The sequence below is a fragment of the Protomyctophum parallelum genome (genome assembly GCF_964188405.1).
Source record: "Protomyctophum parallelum genome assembly, chromosome: 22".
Taxonomy (NCBI): domain Eukaryota; kingdom Metazoa; phylum Chordata; class Actinopteri; order Myctophiformes; family Myctophidae; genus Protomyctophum; species Protomyctophum parallelum.
The window spans coordinates 25,480,818-25,495,531 of record NC_139714.1 but is presented as its reverse complement, the minus strand read 5'-3'; the positions used below and the strand labels follow the sequence as shown (position 1 = coordinate 25,495,531).

General features: G+C 45.2%; 1 protein-coding gene across 1 annotated transcript in view; it reads right to left on the bottom strand.

Annotated features, from left to right (window-relative positions):
* sema3c (sema domain, immunoglobulin domain (Ig), short basic domain, secreted, (semaphorin) 3C) overlaps positions 1 to 9,676 on the bottom strand; it is a 68,663-nt gene extending 58,987 nt beyond the window's left edge. Inside the window, exons 1-2 of the mRNA XM_083757975.1 lie at positions 9,476 to 9,676; positions 5,900 to 6,078 (exon numbers count right to left, since the gene is read on the bottom strand). Of these exons, the coding sequence (XP_083614101.1) occupies positions 5,900 to 6,032 (133 nt within the window). The 5' untranslated portion in view covers positions 6,033 to 6,078; positions 9,476 to 9,676. The remainder of the gene's footprint in view (positions 1 to 5,899; positions 6,079 to 9,475) is intronic.
* Positions 9,677 to 14,714: the final 5,038 nt, after the last annotated feature.

Genomic DNA, 14,714 nt, shown 5'->3' with positions numbered 1-14,714 from the left:
TCTGCAACAGGGGTAATAAGTCATGAACGCTAACCGAACAAAGACATTTCCACAGTGGTGGAAAAAAGGTACTCACAATGTTTACTTACGTGGAAGTATCAATACTCCAATATATAAATACTCTGTTGGGAAGAGCTGGGAAGTAACATTTAACACATTTTGGGCGGGAACCCCTCTTGGTGTTTTAAGCATTGTTATACTTTAGCTATTGAAAAATAGCAGATCTGCTATTTTGCTATTTTTGAAATTTTGTGAAAGTGTAGTGCAAATCTTTGAATATATATTCTTTCAGAGCCAACGTTTTTTAACTAAAATCTTTGCTTGTGGGAGGTCCCTGGAACAACATATTTTCAGATGGGGGTCGGCGGCCAAATACATATAATTCTAGGGGTCCTTGACATGAAATAGTTTGAGAACCACTGACATATTTTCAGAAAACGGTCATGATTTAGAATTGTAGAATCGGTCTCGGTCGAAATGGGTTAACCTGGGCTATTAAGGATCTGGCTAAAGAAGACACTGAACTGTTGTCATTACTCATTACCCTACCTTCCTCTTTGATTTACACCAGAGACAAGAGGTTACAGGAGGTGAATGAAATATTGGCTGATGGTAGGCTAAGCCTTCATGTTGCGACTGAGAGAAAGTTCACCCTGATAGTACGGAATCAGTCCGTTACTGAAGTCTCGTCTTTGTTGAGTAAGTAGTGTGGAATTCAAGTGTGGAGTTCAGATGTTGCGGCGGCAGATTTTAGACTTTTTAGTCATCATCAAAATATCCACCCTAACAAGTGGTGTGTTGTCGACTTTGTTTTGTAATGTAAACCAGCGTGGAAAACCGTGGACCCGGTTTCAACCGGTGATTCAGCCGGGAACGTTTCGCCACCAAAATGTATACTCATGCCCATGGAATGTGCGTCCAACTGATTAACGCACTTGTGTGCACGCACGCGCACACACACACACGCACGCACGCGCAAACACACGCACGCACAAACGCACGCAGCCAGTAAACATCTTTAACAGCTTGGTGTCTGCCTATACGGTATTATGAACAACAGTATCCATCTCATATGAATAACGAGGGGTGAGTGAAGGTTGTAATGAGGCGTGATAAAAGTGAAAGCCTAATCTGGGGGAAGCAGAGGGAGTCGTTTGATAGGAGGCTGTGTGTAGCTGAGACAGATCATGTATGGTTCCTCCTCATCTCTCTCCCAATGCCTGGTTCTGTTCAGGGAGAACCTTGGCTGAGAACAACAAAGCCCCAGCGTGGCCCATATTCCTCCAGCCATGAAGGAGCACTCCTTCAAACAGACGCAAATCATCATCATCGATCTCTCTCTCCCGCCGCACGTTGCGACTGCATGGAGCCGCCTCTCTCCGCCATGCAGGCTCCACTCCAAAGGCGAGTCCGCACAGCACGGCACGGCAGAGGCAAATAAAGGATACATAAACCAAGGGTAAAAATGTGAAGCGCGTGCATATACATATATGCATGGACACGCATGTGCGCAACTTTCAAATAAACATTCGTCACGGTTTTGACATTCCTGTATATTTCTGTCCTAAATATATACCCTCCACCAGGCTTACGCCGTATTGTATACTGCAAGTTTGCCAGAACGGGGCAAGACCGCTAATGAGGTTAAATGATCTGGATGATAAACGCAGCCCAAACACTGCCTCTAGACCAGTGGGGGGTGAATGAATACTTTTGATCCCATCATTCCTGGAAGGGTATTTTTGGTATTGGCCGCACAACGCCTGGTATACACAGTGTAAGAATTATGAAATGTAACAATACAGTTATTCTTAGATTAATGCACATTACGCCTCAAACCAAAATAATGTCCTCCCCGGTTTGTACACACACGGGTCTGGGACATCAACACTAGTTAAAGCTGCATGTGGAATTTGGGAACGGTGCACCTGTAGACTCTTACTAGGAACTTCAGTATGATCACATAAGTAAGCCTCGCCGAGCCGAGATTGGGTGTGTTATACAGACAGAAACTGACCAGGTACGTCTGTGTATTTACCAGATTAAACTGTCAACAAAGAGAGAAGTCGTCCGGAACTTCATTATTCCACAACACAACGCAGATCACACGTTACATACACAAGGATGTACACTAGTATGTCGCAGGGACTTACCCCCAATCCAACCCTCGATGTTGATGCTGAGTGCCGGCCGGGGATCGAACCCCAACCTTCCAGTCTCAGGATGTGGTGATTATTAAAAAAAGCCAAAAAGGTGAATATTCAAGGATTCTATCTCGGTGAGTATTAACCCCTTTCAAACAACACCCTCCTGCCATTTATATATGCACAGTTCAGTGAGAGCTGTAACAACCTCACAGGAGTGAGTGTTAATCCGTCATCTCAAAGCGAAACGTCTGCTAATCCACCCATGCATTAGTGTTGTTAATTATTGACACGCACAAAACGAGCAACGGGTAATGAAAATACTTTTGGAATGTTTGTCTAGTACGTCTACTGGAATTATTGTATCATACTCGCATCAATATTATGACATGTTGGTATATAGGGATTGGGAGTATACGACAATAAAGCAAGCCAAATGATTAATTTGAAAGACAAATCTGAAGCATATGACAGCAGGTTTTCTGACATTCCATATGCTGATCCTTCCCCACCCGTCCTTCCTCTTCGATGTCTCCCTTTCAACAGATACCCGTCCATTCAAACTCTAGACGGGCCCGCCCCAAAGTTATTTGGGTAAGTTCTCAACAGGCCCGAAAATTATCAAACCCTGTAACTCAAGACACTGTCACCCTTAGATCCCCATACATGGAGATGACCTGTTCTGACATTCCATATGTTGGTTGATCTGACCTCATCAAACCCTGTACACTCAAGACACGCTTCATATAATGGCCAGTACAGAATTCATTCCATATGTTGATCTGACCCCCCCATGCCAAAGTGCCAGCGCTCGCCCAGCAGTCTGCCGTCAGCCCGTCACCCAGGCGGATGCGTGCATGTTTCTCGCCCTCAGGCTGTCTTACTGGTATTATAACTATAGTCTATAGAGATAGAAAATTCACCTGCTTTCAGTTACTATTCTCCTTCGTGAGCTCTGTGCCATCATGATTCCACCTTGTTTTGAGATCATTACTCAATGGGCAAATGAAAATAAGGCCGGGTTAAACACTCAAAAGAAAAATATATTCAAAGCAGATGCAGAGGTGTAAATATCCTCTATCAAAGGGTTAGCCTCAAAAACGCTCTTGACCTGAAAAAATGCACGCCAGTGTAAAGTGTTTATTATCTCACCAAGCCGAGGGGAATGGTGGGTGTTTGACTGTTTATTATTTGGGTTGAGCTGCATTCTGGTCGGCAGTGTTTTTCACCGTTTAGTATGTGGTTTTAGTTGCCGCCTCGCCACATTCGCCTCCGCGAGGGGAGGGAAGAATGTCAGAGACAGCAACTTCTTCCGGTAGTCTACTCTATACAATGTACACTTGGGAGTGCCGTGAACCTGCCTTACCCCTGGGTAGGATTTCAGGAGTGACAGAGGGAGAAGGCGGAGTATATTGGCATTCCGCTGTCTACGTCCACGTTACCACCCTCACACACCCCACCCGCTGTTTTATTGTTTTTTTTAGTTAGTTCCAGGTCATGATAATAAAAAAGAAAACGGCTTTACATCATGGGAGCAAGCGGAATCCGGCCACCAGGAATGACCCTTTGACCACCCCGGTGCAGGACAGGTGCCAAGCCACCTGCGTTGGTCGGCGCAGCCTTCTGGGCTCATGGCCTTATGTCTTCATTCCTATAGCCTCTCTTCATTCCTCCCTCTGGATCGGGGCTTGGAGAGAACCCAGGCATCGCGAATGGTTCCCCTCCTCGGCGAGGGACTTCCAGGGAAGTTGTTTATGGGGGAGATCGAAGCCTCCACCTTGGGCCCCGAGTGTCACCGTGCGTGGCCTCCCTATAGCATCTGGAGCTCACCCGTGGTGAACTTTCAAGGTCAGCCCCGAGAAATATGATGCCTCATTTTCCTCTTACTTAAAAACCGTGATTTCTAACTCTTAACAAATAAACATGGATTTAATTTCCTGCCCCGTGTGCCTGAACTCAGGTGAGCGTTAAATCACTCGAATGGAAGCCACCTCTGGAAGCTATACCGTCTAGCTTCTAATAACACCCAACAAGCAGCCATTCCTCCACTAGTCCTCTGCCGTAAATGTTCTCGTAAATGTAATTAATGTACGCCAGGTTTATTATGCCCACAGTAAAACACACTCACATCTATAACAGTGACAGATATTCATTAAGTTCCAAGCCCTCCATTACAAAATGAGAACACTGCAGTTCCCAAAACATTCAAACCGGAGGCCATACTTTGCATGCAAAGTATAGCATTCCACTTGTGTTTTCCCTTCCACAGCTAAACAAAACTACAGCAAGGAAAGGAATTCAAATCTAATCTGCACCTGGAAAAGGAATTAAGTCCTTCCAGAATTAGGAAGGACTGGGCTCCCTTACAGTGTCTATACCGCGCCTTCTCTGACCTTTTAAGCCAGCCATTTGGAAGCATACAGGAGTCCGTGGATAATTTCACTCAGCGTCGACAACTCAAGTAAGGGGATAGCATTTGTTTTTCCTGTCTGCAGTTATGACCGTCTGAGTGCATTTTTTCCCCCAAGCTAGCGCGCTCCACACCCATGCACTGACAGCCTGGGCCCCCGTCTATATCTGCATTGGGTACGATAGCTCAATGTCTCTGCAACAACAGCTGGTCTCCAGTATTCTGCTGGAGTTGAGGGGGGAAAAAGCGAGGCGAAAGCAGAAGAAAACTAAAGGAAAAGATTAAGGGAAGAATGAAGCAGGTATGATGGATGGAGAAGTTATGACCGAATAAGAAAGAGACAGCTTTTGGAAGATCCGAAAGAAGGGAGGGCCGGGGTGGAGGAGAAGGAATGTCTGATTTATTGTCTTATTGTTTGTCTTTAAATGTCTCGATACACTGAATACACTGGACCTCAATGGAAATAAGCCATAGGCTTTTTTATGGGTTGTCCTTTTGGTTTTCCTTTTGTATAAATCTGTACCTCTGTGCTTTCTTTCTGTTCAATCAATATTAAAAGAAACCAACCAACACCCCCTGCAGATGTGCAAAATGCCATACCACACACACACACAGACACACATTACAGACAGTGACTCTTATCTGCTCAGTCGCTGTTGAAAGCACAATGCATGTGCACGCACGCACACGCACACGCACAGCCACACACACACAAACACACACACACACACACACACACCCTTGACCCCGCTGCTCCACGTTCAAGGGTAACATCAAAGAAAATTAAGTACAACGACAAAATGAAAACCAGAAGCCCCAACAATGCCCACCGGCCTCCTCCCATTACGGTGTATAGCGTTAAAGTTTAACAAGGACCATGGGGGGGGGGCGCAGGGTCATCCCGACAAGCGGTACCATCCTGCAGAGAGGTACTGTATACGGTCCCACACCGCTCGACACTCATGCGGGACAATAGAACAAGCAACCGCCAAAGCACTCTCAGACATGACCCCTAGTAAGCGTGCTTCCTCTGTGATCGTGCCCGTTATGGGAACACTGCCCCGTCATTATGAGACTAACGACCGTAATGTATAACCGAAGACAGTATAGTTGCTTCAAGATCTGCAATGACATAGCCATAGTGTACTACTGCACCTATCCCTCTGGCATGCCCTTTGCACTTTCAACCATTTGTTAGGCATTAGCGCACGATAAACACATCATCAGGAGGTCGAGCTGTAATGCTTTACGCGTGTGCTGTGCGCGCGTCTTTTCTTTGCATACTAGTAATAGAGTTATGGGGCACTGCATGCCGAGAGAGAGAGCACAATGAGGTTTGTTTTACCTTCAAAGGAGAGGAAGACCCTGGGCTGAGGCTGAGAGACGCTGGAGACACAGCCCAGGAGCAGGGAGAGAGCCAGGAGGGTCATCGTTGGCCACGGAGGTGGTCTGCTCACCCGGCCCTCTGGCCAGCCCATGACGACTGCACACGGCTCAGGAACCTGCACGCCAGGTCACCACTGCCTGTGGGAGTAAGTAAGTAAGTAAGGAGCATACATGGTTTTTCAGAGACCAAACCAACCCCCCCCCCCCCAAAAAAGTGCATCTCTTCACCTCCCAATGTATGAATGAATGAACCCATTGTAAAGCGCGTTGAGTACTTAGAAAAGCACTATACAAATGCAATTCATTATCTCCATGGCCCAAAGCCATACTATACTGTAAGCTTTGGTGTAAAGACTCCAAGTAAAAAAGTAAAAGTAATGGTGTCAAAGGTTGAGAGGAGGTTGAGATTCCCTCAACAGTTTCATTTAGAGTATAAAGCTAATACTTTTAAATTATATTTAAATACAAACAATGAACACAGTCCTGGCTGGCCCCGTCTCATTTAATACAAAAAACCCACATTCACTAGAATCCCTACAATGCAATGAAATTGATCGAGAGGAGAAAAAAAGGGGGAAGAAAATACACAATGCTGAGCTTAACGAGTCAATTCAATGTCCGCTGTCCACTTTCACCCATGCAGTCAGATGGCCACGTCTTAAATATGGATGAGATAAATCTGCACAAAAGGGCTGCCAATGAAATCACTTCGCACTCGACCGCTGCCGCCAATCTCTCTCGTTCCATTACAGGAGAAGAGCCTCTCCATTATTGATAAAGACAGGTACCGCCCGAGGGGCATGTCCTCCTATAGTATACAGTACATATATACAGCCAATCTCCATGCGGCTCCATGAAAAAGGCCTTCGCCTTATCTCAACCCGTATACCGGAGGAAAAAAAATTGCACCGCAAATGCTGCCTGCGAGCCGTGAAATACTACACCGGAGAAGTGGATATAGAAGATTGCCTCTTTGGCTTTGGCCGCAAAAAGGAATGTTGTATACAAGGAGGTTGTTTCTGTGTTTCTTGTGGTTTATAGATGAGCGGTGAAAGATTGATGATGCAGAAGAAGACCACACGCTAGCTGTGCGATTGCCATGAAACTTTAAAGTTGGAGGAGCGGCGTGCTGATAAGGCGGACTGCGGCGTGCATATCGTGGCATGAGTGACATATTGGTTTATTGCACACTCTAAAACTTTACAATAACATACAGTACCATGTGGGGAGTGGTGCGTGTGCTCGTGTGTGTGCGTGTGCGTGTGTGTGCGCCCACGCGTGTAGCCTATGTATGCACATTGCACAAGTGTGAATGGAAAGAGGGATCACATAATTATGGAAAACTTCCGCGGTGAGATCTTTTTTGGCTGCACTTTAGAGAAACAAAACAGCCCCATCATCCGTTAGCTCCAACATACAGTACAGTAAAGTACAGTACAGTACAGTACAGGGCAGGCTCCTGCCTTCAGACTTCCAACGGCTGTGACCTATCCCAGGCCGCCCCCCCCCGAGGATAAAGTCCTGCTCCGACCCAAGCCTTAAAGCCGCTAAACTTCTACCTCTGGCTCTGTCTGGAGAGAGAGAGAGAGAGAGAGAGAGAGAGAGAGATTGGGGTGATCTTCCAATAGGCTCTCTCTGCTGCTGGGGGCCTGAAGACGTCAGCCTCACAGCTGCTCAAGTCATCACAGAGAGCCGTGCTCCCGGTGGCAGTGTCAGGAGTGGTTGAGATGTGAGATAAGACACAGGTCTGCCATGACAGTGACACCCTGTCGGGTCAGGATTAGACACTTGCACTGTGGTTCCCCTTTCTTCAGAGCCACCGCAGAACTTCCACTTGCACCGTGCAGACTCGGAGGGTGTGAATGACCTATATGTATAGCGCCGCATACGTTACAGAAACCCCATGAGCTTGCTTATTTGGACCCATAATAAGCAACACCTTCCGTTTGCAGATGCGATCAAAGGTAGTAGGCCTAAGCATTTTGTCTGGCAGAGCCCGGGCACAATCCAGAAATAAACACCAGGGCACGGCTCTCTGCCAGGAATGTCGCGGATGACAATTAAATCCGTCCGCACAAAAGAGGTCGGGTTTGATCGAGCGGAGTCATATATCACAGGAGCGACACAATGATAATTGAGTTCATTGTGTGTTCCTTGGCTGACGGCCTAATGAATTTTCCATCTGGGCATTTCAGAGGGCACTGTCAAAAACTAATATTGATGAACCTAATGAAACGTTATGGCTAAAGCATTTTATTTTTATTTTTTGGCTGCCGAACAGGGATCCGTGTTCATTTGGTTTTCCTCCCTGTTATTGCCTCATACACATGAGCACAATTTAGTCTGTTTACACTCTGGGGCAACTGAAGTAGAAAGCTCTCTCGTCTGCTTTCAGCTTTGATAGATGGGCCCTTTTGGTCTTTCCTTAAATCATTCTTCCTGTATATATTTGAGTTAAGAGATAACTACAACCACCTCTAGCGAAAGAGCAAACCGCAGTGGAAATTTAATGTACATAAATTACACAGGAGACACCTCGCGGTCATCCCGGTCCATGAATAAGAATAGATGGTGAAACAGAGGGCGAATTTTAGCTCAATTAGAGATATGATGTGATATAGTACTTTATTGTCAGTTTGAACTGAAATTTGTCTTGCGGCCCAGCGGCCTTGTATATTCAACACATATACACACATTTGACAAAACACAAAAACAGAAATAAAAATACAGTTACGTACAGACATAAGGGCACAGAGCAATGTCCACAGCTCAGTCTAGTCCTGGTCAAAAACCTGATTAGGCGAACGGACCTTTCTAACTGTGTAAATGATCTGTATAGCATACTGTCAGAGCTTGTGTACACACTTTCCCCTCCTTCAACTGTGGGGGTCAGTGCGTGGTGTTCACACCCCACCCTGTCACCAACCAGTCAACAGCACCTTTCCTGCTGCAGGCTGCCAAACACGCGCATGTAGACGCAGCTATAAGTAACGCTGAACACCTTTATTTTCTACAGTACAATATTCAATCGGTATTCAAAAGACTTGATGATGTAATGCATTCTAGACCTAATATTTCCATAGGAAATATGAAAACATTAATTAGCACTGGATAATCGTAAACATTCACAAAGTTAATATATTTGAAAAGAGATTAGAACCTATACACATATTCAAGGGAGAACAGAAAGTATATAGTTATCAAAGTTGACTTGAAACAGACAGACATCTAACAGGAGAGCCACTTTTCAAAAGGGAGAGTTATACTCCATTCTGATTTCCTGCATTCTTTCTCACCCTGCACCTGTTAGCCTCCCTGTCTATCACTTCCTCCCTCTATTTCCCTTTCCTCTCTCTCTGTCCAGCTGTGTCCAGTGAGTCAGTCATCCCTCCCTCTCTATCTCTATCTCTATCTCTCTCTCTCTCTCTCTAGCACATGGAGGTTCCCTATACCCCATCCAGACAACATGCCTGTCCCGGTCCATCTCTCTCTCTCTCTCTCTCTCTCTCTCTCTCTCTGTCTGTCTGGGACTCACCTTCTGAGGGCTTCCCTCGGTGCTGCCGTGGTCTGTCTGTGACAGCCCAGGTTGCAAATGGAACCCGTATAGTATACGTCCTTCTTTATCCCACTCTTTGAAACACTTTGGTTCCACACACACACACAGATCCCCCGGTCGGTGACTGAATGGATATCCCAGAGGAGAGAAAAATAAATGCTGCTATTCCATCCAACTGTCTACCAGGACAGGCTTGACTGAGAGAGTAGAGGAAAGAGAGAGAGAGGGAGGGAGGGAGGGAGAGGGGGGGGGGGGGGGGGGAGGAGAGGGGGAGTAAGAGGAGGAGAGCGAAAAGAGAGAGGGCTGGTGTCCTATTACACACTCTACTGAAGTCCCCCCTCCTCCTCCGCCTTCTCCTCCTACCATCCCATCCCCTCCCTCTCTCTCTCTCTCTCTCTCTCTCTCTCTCTCTCTCTCTCTCTCTCTCTCTCTCTCTCTCTCTCTCTCCCCTCTTTCCCCTCTCTTGGCTAACTAGACAGCATACAGATCACCTAACTCTTTATAGTAGGCGATACGACCATCAGGCTACCTTTTACACAGACCTAGAGGAAGTTAGAATGTTAGAAAGTTAGAATCTACCTACCGATGGCATACATGAGCCCACAACCATCTCATTCTGTGTAATGTAAAATAAATCCAACACATACTGTAGATTTTCCACACACACACACACACACACACACACACACACACACACTCACACACAAAATATGTTTGCACCGTCTGTGCTCGGGCAATTGAAAAAGATAAAAAAGTAAAAAAAATAAAATAAAAAAAAAACACAAATATTTACTACTGTATAGTGACAGATGTGGGTCGGATATTAAAATGCGATGATAAAACGTTTTATTTCCTGTGTTGATACAAGCCTTCTGTGCCGATTTATCGTTAAACTCGTTATTGCTCAAATGGCCTCCGTTTTATTCCGCGGCTCGCCTTGCCACAGCAGTATATACGTGCCATTATTTTATGGTACGTTTTATTAAAGCGAGGCAATAAAAAAAAAAGGTCACAGGCCAGGCTTCATCCAATGTGGTCAACCTTAAAGAGAGTTATCTATGCTTTTAAATGCGTACCAGTCACAGCGGTATATATTCTCCATCTCCACCAGGGAGCACGCAATAACCCACGCACACTCGACAGGTCACTTTCAGACAATAACAAAAAAAGAGGCACTTTGCACTCCAACAGTAACACACCTCCACTTGAAAAAGGAGGTCAGCAAACTCTGCACAGGGGGTAAGCGGTTAAAATGCTAAAGCCGAAAGGGGTTCGAATCTATATGCCAAAACAGCACGGGCACAGAACGGGCTTTCCACCACAGACACGGTTCAGAGCCTGAGATGAGCCGTTTGCAGCGGTGGAGAGTAATTAAAGTACTGTAGGCCTACTGTACATTTACTGGTACTGTACTCAAGTACACTTTTGAGGTACTGTATTTGTATACTGTACTGTATAGTATTTCCAGCACTTTTACTTCTACTCCACTACATCTCAGAGGCGAAATGTTGTACTTTTACTCCACCACAGTGGAGAAAAAGTACAATATTTGCCTCAGAGATGTGATATTTTAAAACTTTAGTTATTAGTTACTTTGCAGATGTTCAGTGTTATTTGAATACAATTTGAAAATGTTGCCATTTTCAAAAGATGATTATACATTCGAAAACTTTAAAATGGGACAGTCTGCTAAATTGGTACTTTTACATTTGGTATAGCTACAGTACATTAAGCAGTACATTTTAAGTACAGTACATTTTAAGCCAATACTTAGTAAATGTTGAATTCCATACTGTTACTTTCTATATTGCAGTATTGAATACTTCAAAAACGTTGTGTATAATTTGCTCCACCAGTGTTCTCAAGACATGGCTCAAAGCCTGAGATGGGCTGCCTGTGTGTAGCCAGAACACAGACCACAGGATGGGATGTGTTTTATGGCGTCACCTCGTTTGACAAGAACTCAATACTAGTACAAGTGATGCAGCTCGGTGCCAAAACCAAACCGCACGACTTTAGGGGTCTCGGACTAAATCCGTGGTCCTTAGACAAATCAATTTTAGTGTGTGTGGTGTGTGTGTGTGTGTGTGTCTGTCCCCTCTCTTACCCACTCACCAAATGCCTTTGTGTGTACTCCATTTCCATACGCTGCTCCAAAGACGCAAATTATGCCCAGCTTGTGTTTCCATGAATGGGCACATTTTGTGTTAACCGTTGAACTGCTGCTGCCGTTCATGTCCTTTTTAGGACAGAGAGAGTAAGACGTGAGGGAAAGTTAAAGACGGAGAGTGGCGGAAATTATAACCATTTTGACCTGAGATCGGATTAAAAAAAAATGTCTTCTACATCCTGACAGTCTTCTGAAAAAGCTATGTTTCTATGTCAGTGGTCAAAAATAGCAGACCTACAAGCTCGTAGCTTGTAGGTCTATTAGGTCTGCTATGTTATGTAGGTCTGCTATGTTATGATTTCAATAGCTAAAGCATAACATAATGCTAACACCAAAAGGGGTTCCCGCCCAAAATGGGTTAAGTACTTTCACTCTAGCCTGGCTAATAAGTCAGACATTTATTTTTGCCAACGGCTGATTCGTGTCTGGCTTATTAGCCAGGCTACTTTCACTCCTCCACTAAAAGTATTTGAAGTCAATTTGGATTATTATTGCAAAACTTACATAAACCACTTCAGCCCTATATATACAGTACATTTCGGCCCTGTGATCTACAAGCTCACAATGCGTCGGGATGTGACGCATTGTGAGCTTGTAGATCTGCTCTTTTCAAAATGTTTTTACACATTGTATACATTTGAAAACGTGTGAAATGAGTCATTCTGCATAATGACTATACTTTCTACTTTTGGTACTTTGATGCCAACACGTTTTCAGACTTTTACTTGTAAAAGAGTATTTATACATCGCAGTATTGATTGATTGAGTTTAAAACAGTGGTTTTCAACCAGTGGTCCAGGGACCACCAGTGGTCCTTGAGGGGGTTCCAGGTGGTCCCCAGCAAAATGATGGAAGAGTTGGTAAAAAACAAAGCTCACAACACGTCGCACTGCGACGCGTTGTGAGCTTGTAGATTTGCTTTTTCCGGGGACGCAACCGAGCACTCTTTATCTACTGGAGATGCAGTGTACGGCGTGGACACAAAATGCTACGTTCCAAGTTCAAATTATTCTCCTGAATGCTGCCTGCCGGCATGGCATGGAAAGGAAATGCATTTTGCATTTCTTTCACCATGGTAAAGGGCAGAGGCTGAAGCCACCTGTGATGTCTATGTGTGCACGTCCGTGGCTTGGGGTCTGAGAGGCTAAATCTCATCAAATGGTGGTCCGTAGGCTAGCTCAAATGCTGAATAAATAATGGGCCTTGATATGAAAAGGGTTGAAAACAAATGCAAGTATACTTTTCCCACCACTGTATGAAAGACGGAGCACTGTACAGACTCAAAAGGTCACATGAAAGCCGACTCCAAGTCAGGTAAACACACGGTCAGGAACTCACCATTACTGAGAGTGCGAGTTTGAAAAATTAAAAACAGAGAGAGAGAGCGAGCTGCATAATGGAGAGACCTATAGAATGTGAAGGGTAAGGGATGGGGTGGATTGGCTTCTGGTACTGTAGCTGGAACAGAAGGAAATAATTACCCCTCTCTCTGACACACTGGCTGATTTACGCCTCTCCAATTAAACTGTCAGGATGGTAGAGCCAGGCGAGCAGCACAGCCTTTTTCATTGGACTGTAAAGCCTTGTGTGTGCTCATCACTTGAGAGAGAGAGACACACACACACACACACACACACACACACACACACACACACACAGTGGTGGAAACGGATCTACATTTTCTAACCACCTGCCCACATATACCAAGATATCAGAGACAGAGACACATACTGTCCCACAGATTACACACACACACCCAAAGTGAGGTTTTTTATCCCATATAGGAAGAAATACAACAATGTGCGAACACAGCAGCAAGACTTGTGAACTGTTGCTATAAAAGAAGGTTATAGCCAATGGAATACAACCACCCTAAGGACTACTGCCTGTATCGAGTAGACCTCTAGACCTACTGTACGTCTAAACAGACCTGATACTTTTACACCAGGCTATTTTTGTTGTATGCTATTTAAATAGTTTTGAGAAAAAAATGCTATTTGTCCCAAAATGACTGCAAGATTGGTGGAATTGGTTTAAAAAAAGCCTATACCTTGTATAATGACGCAATGTGACATACTGTAGCCGTTTACACAATGCTGTACCCCCTCCAACTGTATGTACTTTACCCATTTTATTATATTTTGACACTTGCTTTTGGCAAGTGATCGTGCCAATAAAGCTCCTTTGAATTGAATTGACAAAATTGACTTGAATTGTCATACTTTTAGGTGATAAGGTGAACACCGAAACGGTGGTTAGTAAAAAACAGAGAGATGTGTGTGGGTGGTGGAGCGGTGAAGCGCTTCCCACCGCGGCTCAGTGACGTCATGTTGTAGTTTTTGGTGGTCGCTTTATCAGCTAAAACTGGAGTATAATATGAATAGGCCATAAAAGAGAGCTTAGATGAGGACTGAGGAAACAGACAGAAGGCAGAGAGACGGACAAAAGGAGAGGAGAGCTAGGGGGAGCAAAGAGACATCCACACGGAGAGTAAAGACAATTAAGGCTTATCGTTTACTGTACCCACCCCACAGGGCCCCAGCAGTAAATTACCTTAATGAGGGAAATGAGCCAAACAAGTCTCTATAGGCCACTGAGTAATATTAGACAGGAGACACGATTATATAGAGGACACACACACAGGAAGGAATTCACCATTTGTCAGCCTTCTGATTGGTCCCTGACCTGACTAACCAACAGTCTAACAGACTAACTCATTCCGCCTTGTTCTTCCCCGGTTCCGCCTTGTTCTTCCCCGGTTCCACCTTGTTCTTCCCCGGTTCCACCTTGTTCTTCCCCGGTTCCACCTTGTTCTTCCCCGGTTCCACCTTGTTCTGCCCCGGTTCCACCTTGTTCTGCCCCGGTTCCACCTTGTTCTTCCCCGGTTCCACCTTGTTCTTCCCTGGTTCCACCTTGTTCTGCCCCAGTTCTGCCTTGTTCTGCCCCGGTTCCGCCTTGTTCTGCCCCGGTTCTGCCTTGTTCTGCCCCGGTTCCTCCTTGTTCTTCCCCGGTTCCACCTTGTTCTGCCCCGGTTCCACCTTGTTCTGC